The sequence below is a fragment of the Microtus oregoni genome, unplaced genomic scaffold (genome assembly GCF_018167655.1).
Source record: "Microtus oregoni isolate MIOR12 unplaced genomic scaffold, Mior012 000036F_ref0000092, whole genome shotgun sequence".
In the NCBI taxonomy this organism is placed as follows: Eukaryota; Metazoa; Chordata; class Mammalia; order Rodentia; family Cricetidae; genus Microtus; species Microtus oregoni.
In genome coordinates, this window is record NW_024543095.1 from 19,686,750 (window position 1) to 19,699,638 (window position 12,889).

A 12,889-nucleotide genomic window follows, 5' to 3' on the forward strand; every position below is an offset into this window, starting at 1 on the left:
AACAATGAACAGTAACAGCATAAACACCTGTGTTGTTTATAATTAAAAAATATGAAAATCAGTAAAATGAGGATTGCAGTCCATTTTATCACATACACACTCTGAGATGGATATGGTGGCACGTGACTTTAATTCCAGCACTTGGGAGACCAGATCTCATCTCAGTGAGTTTAAGGCCAGCCTGGTCTACATAGTGAGGTCCAAGACAGAATTACATAGAAATACTCTGTCTCAGCTGGGCGGTGGTGGCGCACGCCTTTAATCCCAGCACTCGGGAGGCAGAGGCAGGAGGATCTCTGTGAGTTCGAGACCAGCCTGGTCTACAGAGCTAGTTCCAGGACAGGCTCCAAAGCCACAGAGAAACCCTGTCTCGAAAAAAAAAGAAAAAAGAAAAAGAAAAAGAAATACTCTGTCTCAAACAAACAAACAAAAAGTTCTGCCAACAACAAACATTTGAAGAGGTCTCCTCTGTGGCGGACACTGCACTAATCCAACACATAGACGATTCATTTAATTCAACACCACTAGCAGATACATAGTATGAGTATTACCATTTTATAGATAAAGAAGCTGAGAAACTGAGACACCACACTCAGTGAAGCTCTTCCTGAGTTACAAAGACCTGGAGCCATTGTGATTATTCTCCAGGAGAAAATCTTTATAACAACAAGCCTGAACTGTAGGACATAGATAAACTAGATTTTCAGAGGGATCCAAAATACATGGGTGCACTGGCTTCTAGTCAACAGACCCCTCCCTATAGAGTGGTAAACACCTCTCTCTCAAAGAGTCTGAAATACAGCCTCCCAAAACAGAAGGCGCCTGTGCAGCTAAGTTGTAATCAGACGGTATTTGCAGACACACTGCATGCCTGACCTCAATCTGACAAGCATCAAATCATGAGAAAGACAAATTTCAGAAAAAAAGGAATTTTTTTATGTGTATGTCTATGTGCCATGTCCATGAAAGTGACCTCAAAAGCCAGAAGAAGTGGGCATTGGATTCTCTGGAGCTGGAGTTACAAGTTGTAAGCCACCATGTGGGTGCTAAGAGCCAAACTCCAGTCCTCTGAAAGAGCAAAAAGTAGTCTTATCCACGAGCCATCCCCCAGCCCCATGGACAGATGGATCGCTAAAGCAAAGAGATCAAAACACAAATGATTGATCCATTAATCAATCCACACAAGTTGCACAATATACTAAATATCACAATATACTAAATATTTGGTGATTTGGTACAATCACCACATCCCATACTGTGGGAAACAACTAGCAATCTGCTTGATTTCTTCAAGTAAAATATGACAGTTTCAGAACCCATACAAGAGTAACTTAAGAAACCCATCAGGAAATGGCAAAATGTTACTCTGACTCTTTATTAACAGTAAGATTAAAAAGATAAAAGACAGCTAGGTGGTGATGGCACATGTCTTTGGTCCCAGCACTCAGGAGAAAGAAGCAGAGGCAGTTGGATCTCTGGTGAGTTCCAAGTCAGTCTGGTCTCCAGAGTGAATTCCAGGACAGCCAGGGCTACACAGTGAAGCACTGTCTCAAAACAAAACAAAACAAAACAACTTCCCTCCACCCCCAAGCCAAACCAAATCATGGGAAAATTTAAATACTAATTAGATATCAAAGAAACAGTGTGAGGCTGGGGCTGACACATTCCTTTCAAGGCAGCACTTGGGAGACAACGGGAGTCTGAGGTTCTTATAGCAAGTCCCAAGGCAAGTGCTTCAAAAGGGAGGCCCTGTCTCACAAAACAAACAAAAAAGTAGTGTGAATTTGAAAAGTATGATAATGGTTTCATGCTGTGTATATTAAAAACAACCCCAGTCCTTTGTTCTTTGCAATATATACTAAACATAAATGAAATGAGCTTTGAAATTCATTTCCAAGCAATTCCAAAGAGAGACAACTAGGTGGGGGTGTAGAGAAAACAGGATTAGCTATGGATTAGTCATTGTTACACCTGAGTAAAAGAAAGTATGGCATACACTGTTTTTCTATACTGCTTCAAAATTTGTATAGTCAACCTTATACAAAATTTGTATAATCAATCATTTTAAATATTCATGCATTTGTGTGTGTGTGTGTGTGTGTGTGTGTGTGTGTGTTTACATGTGCATGGTGTGTGTCTGGATGCTAATGGTCAGAAGAAGAGGGGGTTGGATCGCCTGGGGCTGGAGTGTTAGCAATTGTTAGTAGACAGACACAGGCACAGGACACTAAACTGGGGTCCTCTAGAAGTGCTCTTAACCCCTGAGTCATCTGAGTCATCTTACAGCCCCTATGAGACTATGATGTGAACCACTGGTCATGACTATGGCCTCCAAGTCAGTACAAGTTTTAAGACCTTGACTTCTAAAGTTCTGAAGTACTTTTATATTCTCTTATGTACCTGCCTGAGTGGGTGGACAGTAAGCTAATCTTTCTTTAGGGATAATCACCAAAGTAAAAACATTTTCCCAGATCAATAGCTTTTAAACTCAAGAAGTCCATGAGATGCACTGGGAAGGATTAGAAAAATACCAAAATCCAGGCCTGACCCTATGATTACAGAGCAGAAGCTTAATCCCCACTCTGGGAAAGCAGTGGGGATTAACGCTGCTATTCTGGAATGTCATGCTATCAGGGTATTAAGGCAGCATCACCTGAGCTCAGGGAGGATGCGGACTCAGCCCCGCCCCACCTGCTCAGTCAGCACCAGGGTCCCAACAAGCTCCTGGGTGACTGAGATTTCTAACTGTGCGAAGCACTGACTGGGCAGTAATTTCCCCATAGGCCACCACTCTGACATCAGCTGAGGAGTTCCCACACTATAAGGCAGCCGTGGAACCTCCTCTAGACTTGCATGTCTTCCCTAATATCCTATAATGTTAGCTCTGGGGTTAATTTTAGCCTCTGTCCCAGCAATGAGGGAGAGTAGCACACCAGGCACAGGGTGGGCAGTGTTCTCACCTGCCCCACATAACTCAGGCGCCTGTTGAGACTCTGAGTAATTTAGTCCTCCCTCTTCAAAAACAGTCACTTCAGGCAGTGGGATGAGTTCAGAGGAAAGAGCCTTTTTCGGGCAGCTTCAGTACAGCTGTCATCTGGGAAGAGTAAGCCCAGGGCAGAGCTACAACTTGCTGTGTCAGCATTAGCTCATGGGTCTCTCTGTGAGGCGCACACCCCACGGAGTTCGGAGTTACACACCTTGTATCTCCACAAGGAAGTGGAATGAAGTAAGGATTTTAGGAGCGAATTGAAAAAGAGAAACAATAGGTCTGTGGCTTCGGAGCCGGTTCTGACAATGCAGTTTCTCATTCTTACACAGGGAGGGGGTTGTCTGAGCCACCCAGAGAAAAGTGCTATAAACCCACAGTAGTTTATGTGGCTGTCAGCAGTGTGCTAGGAAGCTATGTTCCCAAATGATAAGACTCGAGTTTCTAAAAACAGATCCACAGAGTCATACTTTAAAAATGTAGGCCAGATCACTCCCTGCCTCTGTCAAACTCCCCCTCGCTGTTCTTAGATTCAAAAAGGATAAATTCTTCTGGAAGCATCCAATTGTTCCCTTCTCTTCACCCTCTACTCCCCTTTCCCCGGCTTGCTCCTCCCCAGTTCCTGCCCCCACCCCAGCTTCTCTGCCTCCCCTTCTCTCAGCTTTGACCAAGGCCACTTTACTCCTGGGACCTTCCTGACCACCCTCTTCTCCAGCTCTTCCAATCTTGTGCCTGATCTGTGTTTCTCCATAGTTTTGTTTCTGATGCTGGTTATTGAGCCCAGGGCCTCACACATGACAGGCAAATGCCCTATCTCATCCAGCGTCTTTCTCAATAGCTCTCTACCTTGAGTTCTTTTCTATGTATAACTGTGTGGTGTGTGAGTGCAAGTGCTCACACGCCGTGGTCCATGTGTGGTCAGGAGCAATGTTCAGGACTCAGGTTCTGAGAATCAAGCTCAGGATAATTTGGCAACTAGTTTTACCTGCTAAGCCATCTTTTTCAGACAGGGTCTGTCACTGCACCTGGAGCTCACCAACTGGCTAGAATGGCTGGCCAGCAAGCCTTAGGGATCATCCTGTCTTCACCTCCCCAACACTGGGATTACGGGCAGGTAAATTTCTTTACATAGGTCCTAGGGATCAAACTGAGGTCCTTATCCTTGTGTGGGCAGCACTTTACCAAATAAGCCATCTACCCAACCTCACTTTTGAGTGTCTAATAGATTAGAGATTTTGTGAAAAGCTGCTGGTAAGAGTGGAGGTGTAGTTCAGTGGCACACGTCTTGCCAGGCATGCACAAGACTGAGGTGGCTGTCTCCAACATTACAGACAAACAATAAAAGTAAAAGTTGGGTTGAAAAAAAAGGAATCTCTACACAGTTGACAGGAGTGACAAATGGTACAATATCTGAGGTAGTTAGTGTGGTAATTCTTAAGCAGCTAAACGCAGGGTTAATACATGCTTGGCACTGTATTAGATTATATACTGAAAAGAAGTAAAAAACATATCCTCATAAAACTTATACATAAATGTTTATGACGAATGGATAAATAAAATATAGTATATACATGCCATGGAATATCATCTGGCATAAAAAGGAAAAGTCAGAGGTGTTGGTACATATCTGAAATGGATACTCAGGAGACTGAAGCAGGAAAATCTTGGGTTTGAGGCTAATATGGGCTAACTAGTGAGTTCTAGAGCTGCCTAGACGCCACAGAAAGACCCTGTCTCAAAACAAACAAAATGCAAAAAAAAAAAACTACATACAGTAGTTATAAAAGACCACCTATCCTGTTTTATTTATAAAAATGTCCAGAAGAGGCAAATGTATGATTTTCTTAGGGACTGGCACAGGGAGGAGAACTGAAGAGAAATGTAAGGTAACTGTTAATTTGGTGTTTCTTTGTTAGATGATGAAAATGTTCTAAAACTTACTGTGATGATAATTACAGAACAATGTTAATACATTCAAACACAGTGTGGGGGGGATAGAGAGATGGCTCATAAGTGAGTTTCTTTTGTTTTGAGACAGTCTCTTTACATAGCCCTGGCTGTTGTGGAATTTGCCATGTAGACCAGGCTTGCTGCAAATTCACAGAAATCCACCTGTTCCTGCCTCCCCAGTGCTGGATTTAAAGGTGCGCACCTCTATGTGTGTGCTGTTCTCCCAAAGGACCAGGCGTGCGCCTCTATGTGTGTGCCATTCTCCCAAAGGACCAGGTGTGCACCTCTATGTGTGTGCTGTTCTTCCAAAGGACCAGGTGCGCACCTCTATGTGTGTGCTGTTCTCCCAAAGGACCAGGTGCGCACCTCTATGTGTGTGCTGTTCTCCCAAAGGACCAGGTGCGCACCTCTATGTGTGTGCCATTCTCCCAAAGGACCAGATGCGCACCTCTATGTGTGTGCTGTTCTTCCAAAGGACCAGATGCGCACCTCTATGTGTGTGCTGTTCTTCCAAAGGACCAGGTGCGCACCTCTATGTGTGTGCTGTTCTTCCAAAGGACCAGGTGCGCACCTCTATGTGTGTGCTGTTCTCCCAAAGGACCAGGCGTGCACCTCTATGTGTGTGCCATTCTCCCAAAGGACCAGGTGCGCACCTCTATGTGTGTGCTGTTCTTCCAAAGGACCAGGTGCGCACCTCTATGTGTGTGCTGTTCTTCCAAAGGACCAAGCGCACCTCTATGTGTGTGCTGTTCTTCCAAAGGACCAGGTGTGCACCTCTATGTGTGTGCTGTTCTCCCAAAGGACCAGGTGCGCACCTCTATGTGTGTGCTGTTCTTCCAAAGGACCAGGTGCGCACCTCTATGTGTGTGCTAGTCTCCAAAGGACCAAGTGCGCACCTCTATGTGTGTGCTGTTCTCCCAAAGGACCAGGCGCGCACCTCAATGTGTGTGCTAGTCTCCAAAGGACAGAGTTCAGTTCACAGCACCCGCTTACCAACAGCTCACAGACTCTCTAACTCCAGCTCTGTGGGATCTGGGATGGCTCATCTTGGTTGTCAACTTGACTATATCTGAAACTTCTGGGTACTCCTGTGAGGAATTTTCTTGATCACATTTGAAATAAGAAAGTACATTAATGTGGGCAGCACCTTCTAGTGGAAGCCTGGACAAAAAGATAAGGAAGAAGAAAACTGCCTTTTTTTTTTTTGCTTGCCTGCTTACCCTCACTTTTTCTGACAAGATCATTTATTTATTGTTGTGGTTTCCTTTTGCTGGTATCAGAACCAACTTCAAGAGTTCAACAAAGATGGAAGATCTGCAGGTCTCCAGGAATCCTCCAGTCCTTTAGTGCTAGACTGGAATAACTGAGACAGCCAGCCTTGTCGACTAAGTAACTGCTGGATTCTTGACTTCTCTAGTGTGAGGCAGCCATTGCTGGACTACCTAGACCACATCTTGTAAGTCAATCTAATAAATAGTGTGTGTGTGTGTGTGTGTGTGTGTGTGTGTGTGCGCGCGTGTATGTGTGTGTATGTGTTCACACACACGCATATCCCAATGATATCAAACTTGCTTTTTCCGGGAACCCTACTTTATGACCTGAGGCCATCTTCTGGCCTCCAAGGGCATCCGTATCCACATATGCACATGCCCACCCACATACCCACTACTAATGGGGAGAGCCCGTGGAGAGCTTACCTCTCACAGATCCTGTAGTCTTCATTCACACTCACTGTCTTGTACTTCACACTACCCTTGGTCCGCTCCAGCTCCCAACACCAGTCTTTAGGTGTGTCAAACATTACAGTGTGATTGCTGGGATCAGTGGCTAAGAAAACAAAATCAGCACATGGTGAACTCTTTCCATGACACTGGTATTTTGTTCATGTGAACATACAAGCTCTGAAACCAATTTATTATACTGAGTCTATTTTTATCTAAAAATAAATTCATAGCTTAATTGTTCCATTTTTCTCCATTTTTCTGTCATTAATCCAAAAATTACAATGGAAACTTTATTGAAATTTTCATTACATTTATTTATTTTGTGTAGGAGAAGAGAGCATGGCATGCCTGTCACAGTGCACATATGTTGGTCTAACAACAAAACTCGGTTGTCAGGTCTGAAGGCAAGCGTGTTTACCTACTGATCCTCACACTGGTCAATGTTGTCTCTTTATATAGATATAGATATATAGATATAGACAGTAGGAAAGGAGTTTTGTTTCTAAAGTTTGATTTTTATTATTTTATGTGTATCTGTTTCTGTATGCCAAGAGTGTATAGGAGACTATGGAGTCCAGAAAATGGTGCTGGATCTCCTGTAGCTGGAGTTTACAGGCAGTTGTGAGTCAGTCACCCAATATGGGTGCTAAGAACTGAACTTGGGTCCTCGGGAAAAGCAGCATGTATTCTTAGCTGCTAAGCCATCCCTCCAGCCCCCAAAAGTTATTCTTGTTCCATTCCTTGCAAAAGTAATTTCTAGTTCTATTTTCAGTTCATGAGATAATTTATATAAAACAAAAATCCTGTGAAGCATTGAAAAATGGGCTTGGCACAAAAGCTAAGAATTGAAATATTTTTAGCCCTCCACATGTGTATAACATGGCACACTGATGAGAATAGCATGTCTGATTCTGGAACATAAATCCTTCTTCAGCTTGTGATGTGCTGCCTGCAAGAAGCCTGTCCAGGACGGCACTTGGTCACTGAAAGCCATAAACAGACCAGAGAGTCACAGTGGAGGAAGTAGCCAATAGCCAAGGCCTGCATCATGGTGACAGGAACTTTGGCTACATCAGCACTGTTAGAAGAAAATGTCCACGAGTCCTGCCCAAAGCTCAGCAGAAATGGCTGTGGCCTTTCTCCAGGCCATCACTGATTTCTGGAAGTGACAGGCACATCGAAAAACCCAAACTTCCTGGAAAATAACAAGTGTTGCTAAAACTAACCCACCTGCTTCTGTTAAATAAAATAAAATTACAGTAAAAGTAGTTTGAACAATGACAATAATCAATGTTTACATAAGTCAAATATTTCTAATCTAAAAATACAAAAGTAAACCTTAAATTTCTGGACTGCCAATGTGATTTCCCAAGTGGAAAATTCCACACCTCGTGTAATTGTCAAAACACAAGCACATTAAAAATATTGTATAACAGACAGTGGTGGCTCATGCCTTTAATCCCAGCACTTGGGAGACAGACACAAGTGGATCTCTGAGTTTGAGGTTAGCCTGGTTTAAGAACAGGTCCCAAGACAGCCAGGGCTACACAGAGAAACTCTGTCTTGGGGGAGTAGGTGTCTAAGTGAGATAAAAAGACTCCTCTGTGGTCAAGAGCACTGGTGATTCCTCTAGACTTGCAGGTTTCAATTTCTAGCACCCACATGGCAGCTCCTAACTGCCTCTAGCTACAGTCTCAAAAGATCCAATGTCCCCTTCTGGTCACAACAAGTAATAAGCACACATGTAGTGCATGCATTCATGCAAGCAATCATACACATAAAAATAAACAAATCAAAGAGATATATAAGACAGGAACAGTGCTTACACTTATAACATCAACATTTTAGAAGGCTAAAGGATCTTGAGTTTGAGGGCAGCCTGAGCTACCTAATGGAACCCTGCCTCAAATAACACCATAGACAAATAAACAGGTACCCTATCTATCTTGCCAGTCTAAAAATACTAGACTGAGGGAGAAAGCTCAGTTGATAATATACTTGCCTTTCAAGCATGAAGATGTTGGTTTGATCCAGGCAGGTACTTATTCCTAGCACTGAGGAAGTAGATGGAAGGGTCCCAACTGTAAAGTGCTCACATTAACAAAACCCATACACAAAAACTAATAGCTACCATGGTGAGGCACGTGCCTTTAATCCCAGCACGCGGGAGGCAGAGGTAGGCAGCTCTCTGCATTCAAGGCCATCCTGGTCTACAGAGTAAGTTCCAGGATAGCCAGGGCTACACAGAGAAACCCTGTCTCAAAACACAAAAATAAAACAAAGCAAAAACTAATGGCCAAATAGTGTCTGTTAGTTACAACCTTTCCTATCCCATGCCCCAGTGAAAGAGGATCAGAGAAGGGTGAATTACAACAGAATAAAGGTTCTATATACCCTGGGTACAAAACAAAACAAAAATCAAAGACAAAAAAAACAAAGGATCAAGAAATTGCCAAGGTAGGAAAGGTAAGTGCTAAGCAGACTGGTCATGTGTTAGCAAGGCCAGAAACTATCGTAGCAAGAACCAGACCTCAGGAACACTTGGTGTACACCTTAAATCTCAGCACTCAGGAGACAGAGATCATAGGGTGCAGCTCTGGAGTTGGAGGCCAGCCTGTTCTACAGAGTGAGTTACATAGTGAAAGCCTGTCTTTAATGTGTTTTGTATTTTTTTTCCAAAATCAGGATCTATGGAAAAAGTATAACTCATAAAACAGAAGTGTGATTTTTCAAATATGAATCCAAAAGATGCTTATATATAATTAGTCAACACTGTCAAAGTTGTACAATAGCACCCAGGCCAGAATCGGAATTGTTGCGGGATATTTGATTGCACTCTGAAACACCAAGACCGTGTTAATAAAATTAATTGGATCAAGGAGCAGAGCAAGTGACTAGTTAGTAGGAATTAGCCATAGAAAGGATGGAGAAACCAAGAATATGTACAGTTAGGAGTACGGAGGGACTTTATCTTTTTGTTTTGGGACAGGTGGAGAGATGTTCTCTTACTGGATCTCCAGTCAAAAAGGAAGGTCAGCTAGTTGCTTCTCAGCTTCCCTTACCTAGCAGGATTTTACCCACAACATCTGACTCCCGAATCTTTATTGGTAAATAGAATAGAGACTTAGTTAAAACCTACATTTGTGTGCTACAGCCTAGCTGGTGCTGATGGGACCAGAAGTGTGAGTACCCTGATTTGAGCAATGTGAAGCTGTGGGGCCACAGGGCACAGGGGGTAGTTAAAACATCATAGACTCAGGTGTGGTTACTAAGCCAACAGAAAAACACTACAGCATAAAAGGAAAGGCGGAATTTCTAAAAATACAGATGATTTTTATAAAGATTTATTTATTTATTATGCATACAGCGTTCTGTCTGTATGCATGGGTGCATGCCAGAAGAGGGCACCAGATCTCAGTACAGACGGTTGTGAGCTACCATGTGGTTGCTGGGAATTGAACTCAGGACCTCTGGAAGAACAGGCTGTGCTCTTAACCTTTCCAGTCCCATGATTATTTTTCAAGTATGAAACCAACATATGTGTATATAAACTGTAGTAATCAACCAAAAAAGCCATGTGTATGCCTACTATACTGTCACTTTATAGCTACAATATAAAAGATCTGTCTGTAACAAAGATGAACTATAGGAACAAATTTCCTGCCCAGCTCAGTAATATTAATGTGAACTAATTCTCATGCATAGCCCACCATGAGTGATGGGTACCTTTTCTTTTCTTCTTTGAAACTCTATACAGCCCTTTCTGGCCTCCAACCTGACCTAAATCAGGCTGGCACTGAACTCACAGAGATCCAGAGATCCACCAGCTTTTGCCTCCAACTATGGTGTACCACTATGCCCAGATAATAGGCAATTTCATTCTCAATTACCTCTTATGTAAAGACTTCATCCTATGTCATGAATTTAATGCTTAATAATCTTCACAGGGAAGGCATGAACACTGCTATTTTAAAATGAGGAGATGCAAACACACAGGCATTTAGAACCATAGATAGACAACACCAAGGAACATCTTCTCTACAACATATTATAGCCAAGATGTCCAAAAGACAAAGCAGAGATAGGGAGATGGCTTCATGGGTAAAGTGGTTTGTATACAAGCATGAGGGCATGAGTTTGGCTCTTTTATGAAACTGGCTCATATAGAAAGCTCCCACAATCTATCTGTTTCTGTCACCAGCACTGGGGTTCCAGCCATGTATCCCTGAACCTGTCTTTTACATGGATGCCAGAGATTCAAACTCAAGTCCTCAGGCCTGCACAGCAAACACTTAGACACCAAGCCACCTCTCGATTTCACTTTCCATAAGTAACCATAAAAACAATTCATTACAACATGAAAGCAAACAGACCTAAAAGGTCAGCTAAGCAAAGAACACAGGAAAAGAAAACTCGCCAGGTGGTGGTGATCCATGCCTTTAACCCCAGTACTCAGGAGGCAGAGGCAGGCAGATCTCTGAGTCTGAGGCCAGCCTGGCCTATAAGAGATAGTTCCAGGACAGGCTCCAAAAACTACAGCAAAATCCTGTCTCAAAAAAAGAAAAAAACAAAAAAAAAAAAAAAAAGAAAAAAGAAAGAAAAAAAAAAACTCCTAAATGAATCATGTGTTGGATGCTTGTACCCAAACGCATGTTGTCATTTGGGTAGTGTCCTGGCTGGTTTTAGGTCAAGTTGGCGCATGCTACATTCATCTGAATGGAGGAAACCTCAATTGATAAAATGACTCCATAAGATGAGGCTGGAAGGACCAGCCCATTGTGGGTGGTGCCATCCCTGGGCTGGTAGTCCTAGGTTCTATAAGAGAGCAGGCTGAACAAGGCATGGGAAGCAAGCAAGTAAGCAAAGCACCTCCATGGCCTTTGCATCAGTTAGAGTTCCTGTCCTGGCTTCCTTCAATGATGGACTACGATGTGGGAGTGTAAGACAAATAAACCCTTTCCTCCCCAGCTTCCTTTTGGTCATGGTGTTTCATCACAGCAATGGTAACCTAAGACAGGGAGGATGCAGACACTGAGAAACTGAGCATTCCTGGAGGAAGCAGGTCACTGGGGTGTACCTTTGAAAGTTATGTCTGGTTTCTGTTTCCTTCTTTTTCTATTTCCTGTTTGTCACCATGAGGTGAACAACCTCCCCTTCCACAAAAACATGGACCAAGCAACCATAAAGTGAACCCTCTCAGACAGTGAACCAAAGTAAATCCTTCTTCCCTTTTCTGACAGACATTTGGTCACAGTGATACAAACTCACTAAACAGGGTTCCCCTCCTGATCACAGGGGAGAATAGAAAGGAACCTTCTGGGGGTGGAGACACTGCTAGTCCCAGCATTCAGTGAGACTCAGCTTGGGCTATAGGAAGAGACAAAACCAAAGATGAGTGGAAGAATCTTGGCTACTCAGCAACAATAGCTCAAAAGAGACTTACCTGTGCTGTGCACAGCAGCTGCATAGGAAAACAGAAACAGTCTTTTCAGCAGTTTAGGAGTCTGAGTATGATGGATTATGCCACTGACAATCTAGAGAAGAAAGGACCAATGGATATTGTTATGCTTCTGATAGGTCAACGCTAAGAAAGGTAGGGGCCAACTTTGTTCTCTATCACACTAATGTGATGTGGGAAGCTATTCTGTATATGTATTGCTTTTATTGCAGGGCAGACTAGAGCTAGATGGGAAAAATTAACTGAATGCTGGGAGACAGAAGGCAGAGTCAGGGAGGTGCCATGGGAGACAGACACTGCATGGAACCTTGCCAGTAAGTCACAGCCATCTGGCAATATACAGAATAATAGAAATGGGTTAAATTAAGATGTAAGAGCTAGCCAATAAGAAGCTAATAGGCCAAGCAGTGATTTAATTAATACAGTTTCTGTGTGGTTATTTCGAGTCTGGACAGCCGGGAACAAACGAGCAGCCTCCTACAACACTAATGGGCTCTGGGGACAGCATAACCCTTGCTGAACTTCAATCTATGATTTAGCTCTTAGAACAGTGCCAGAGCAACAGAATACTATTTTGTCATGCTTTCTAAGAGCTTCGAACGTCTAGGGAAAATTTAAAACACAGTCTAATTTCCCAAAAAGCAAGAGTTAAAAATCTCAACTGCCTTATAAGGTCTGGTCCAAATATCCAACATGTCCAAGACTCACAAGTGAAACAGACAAAAAGCAAGACACTTAGCTGACTCACTTGTGGATGCTGTAGACAATAAA

At 43.0% G+C, this 12,889-nt stretch overlaps 1 protein-coding gene across 2 annotated transcripts in view; it reads right to left on the bottom strand.

Annotated features, from left to right (window-relative positions):
• Positions 1-12,889, bottom strand: part of Mtmr12 (myotubularin related protein 12) — a 64,524-nt gene that overhangs the window by 18,741 nt on the left and 32,894 nt on the right. For both annotated transcript variants that reach the window (XM_041631076.1, XM_041631077.1), the window contains exons 6-7: positions 12,104-12,194; positions 6,634-6,763 (exon numbers count right to left, since the gene is read on the bottom strand). In XM_041631076.1, coding sequence (XP_041487010.1) covers positions 6,634-6,763; positions 12,104-12,194 — 221 coding nt within the window. The remainder of the gene's footprint in view (positions 1-6,633; positions 6,764-12,103; positions 12,195-12,889) is intronic.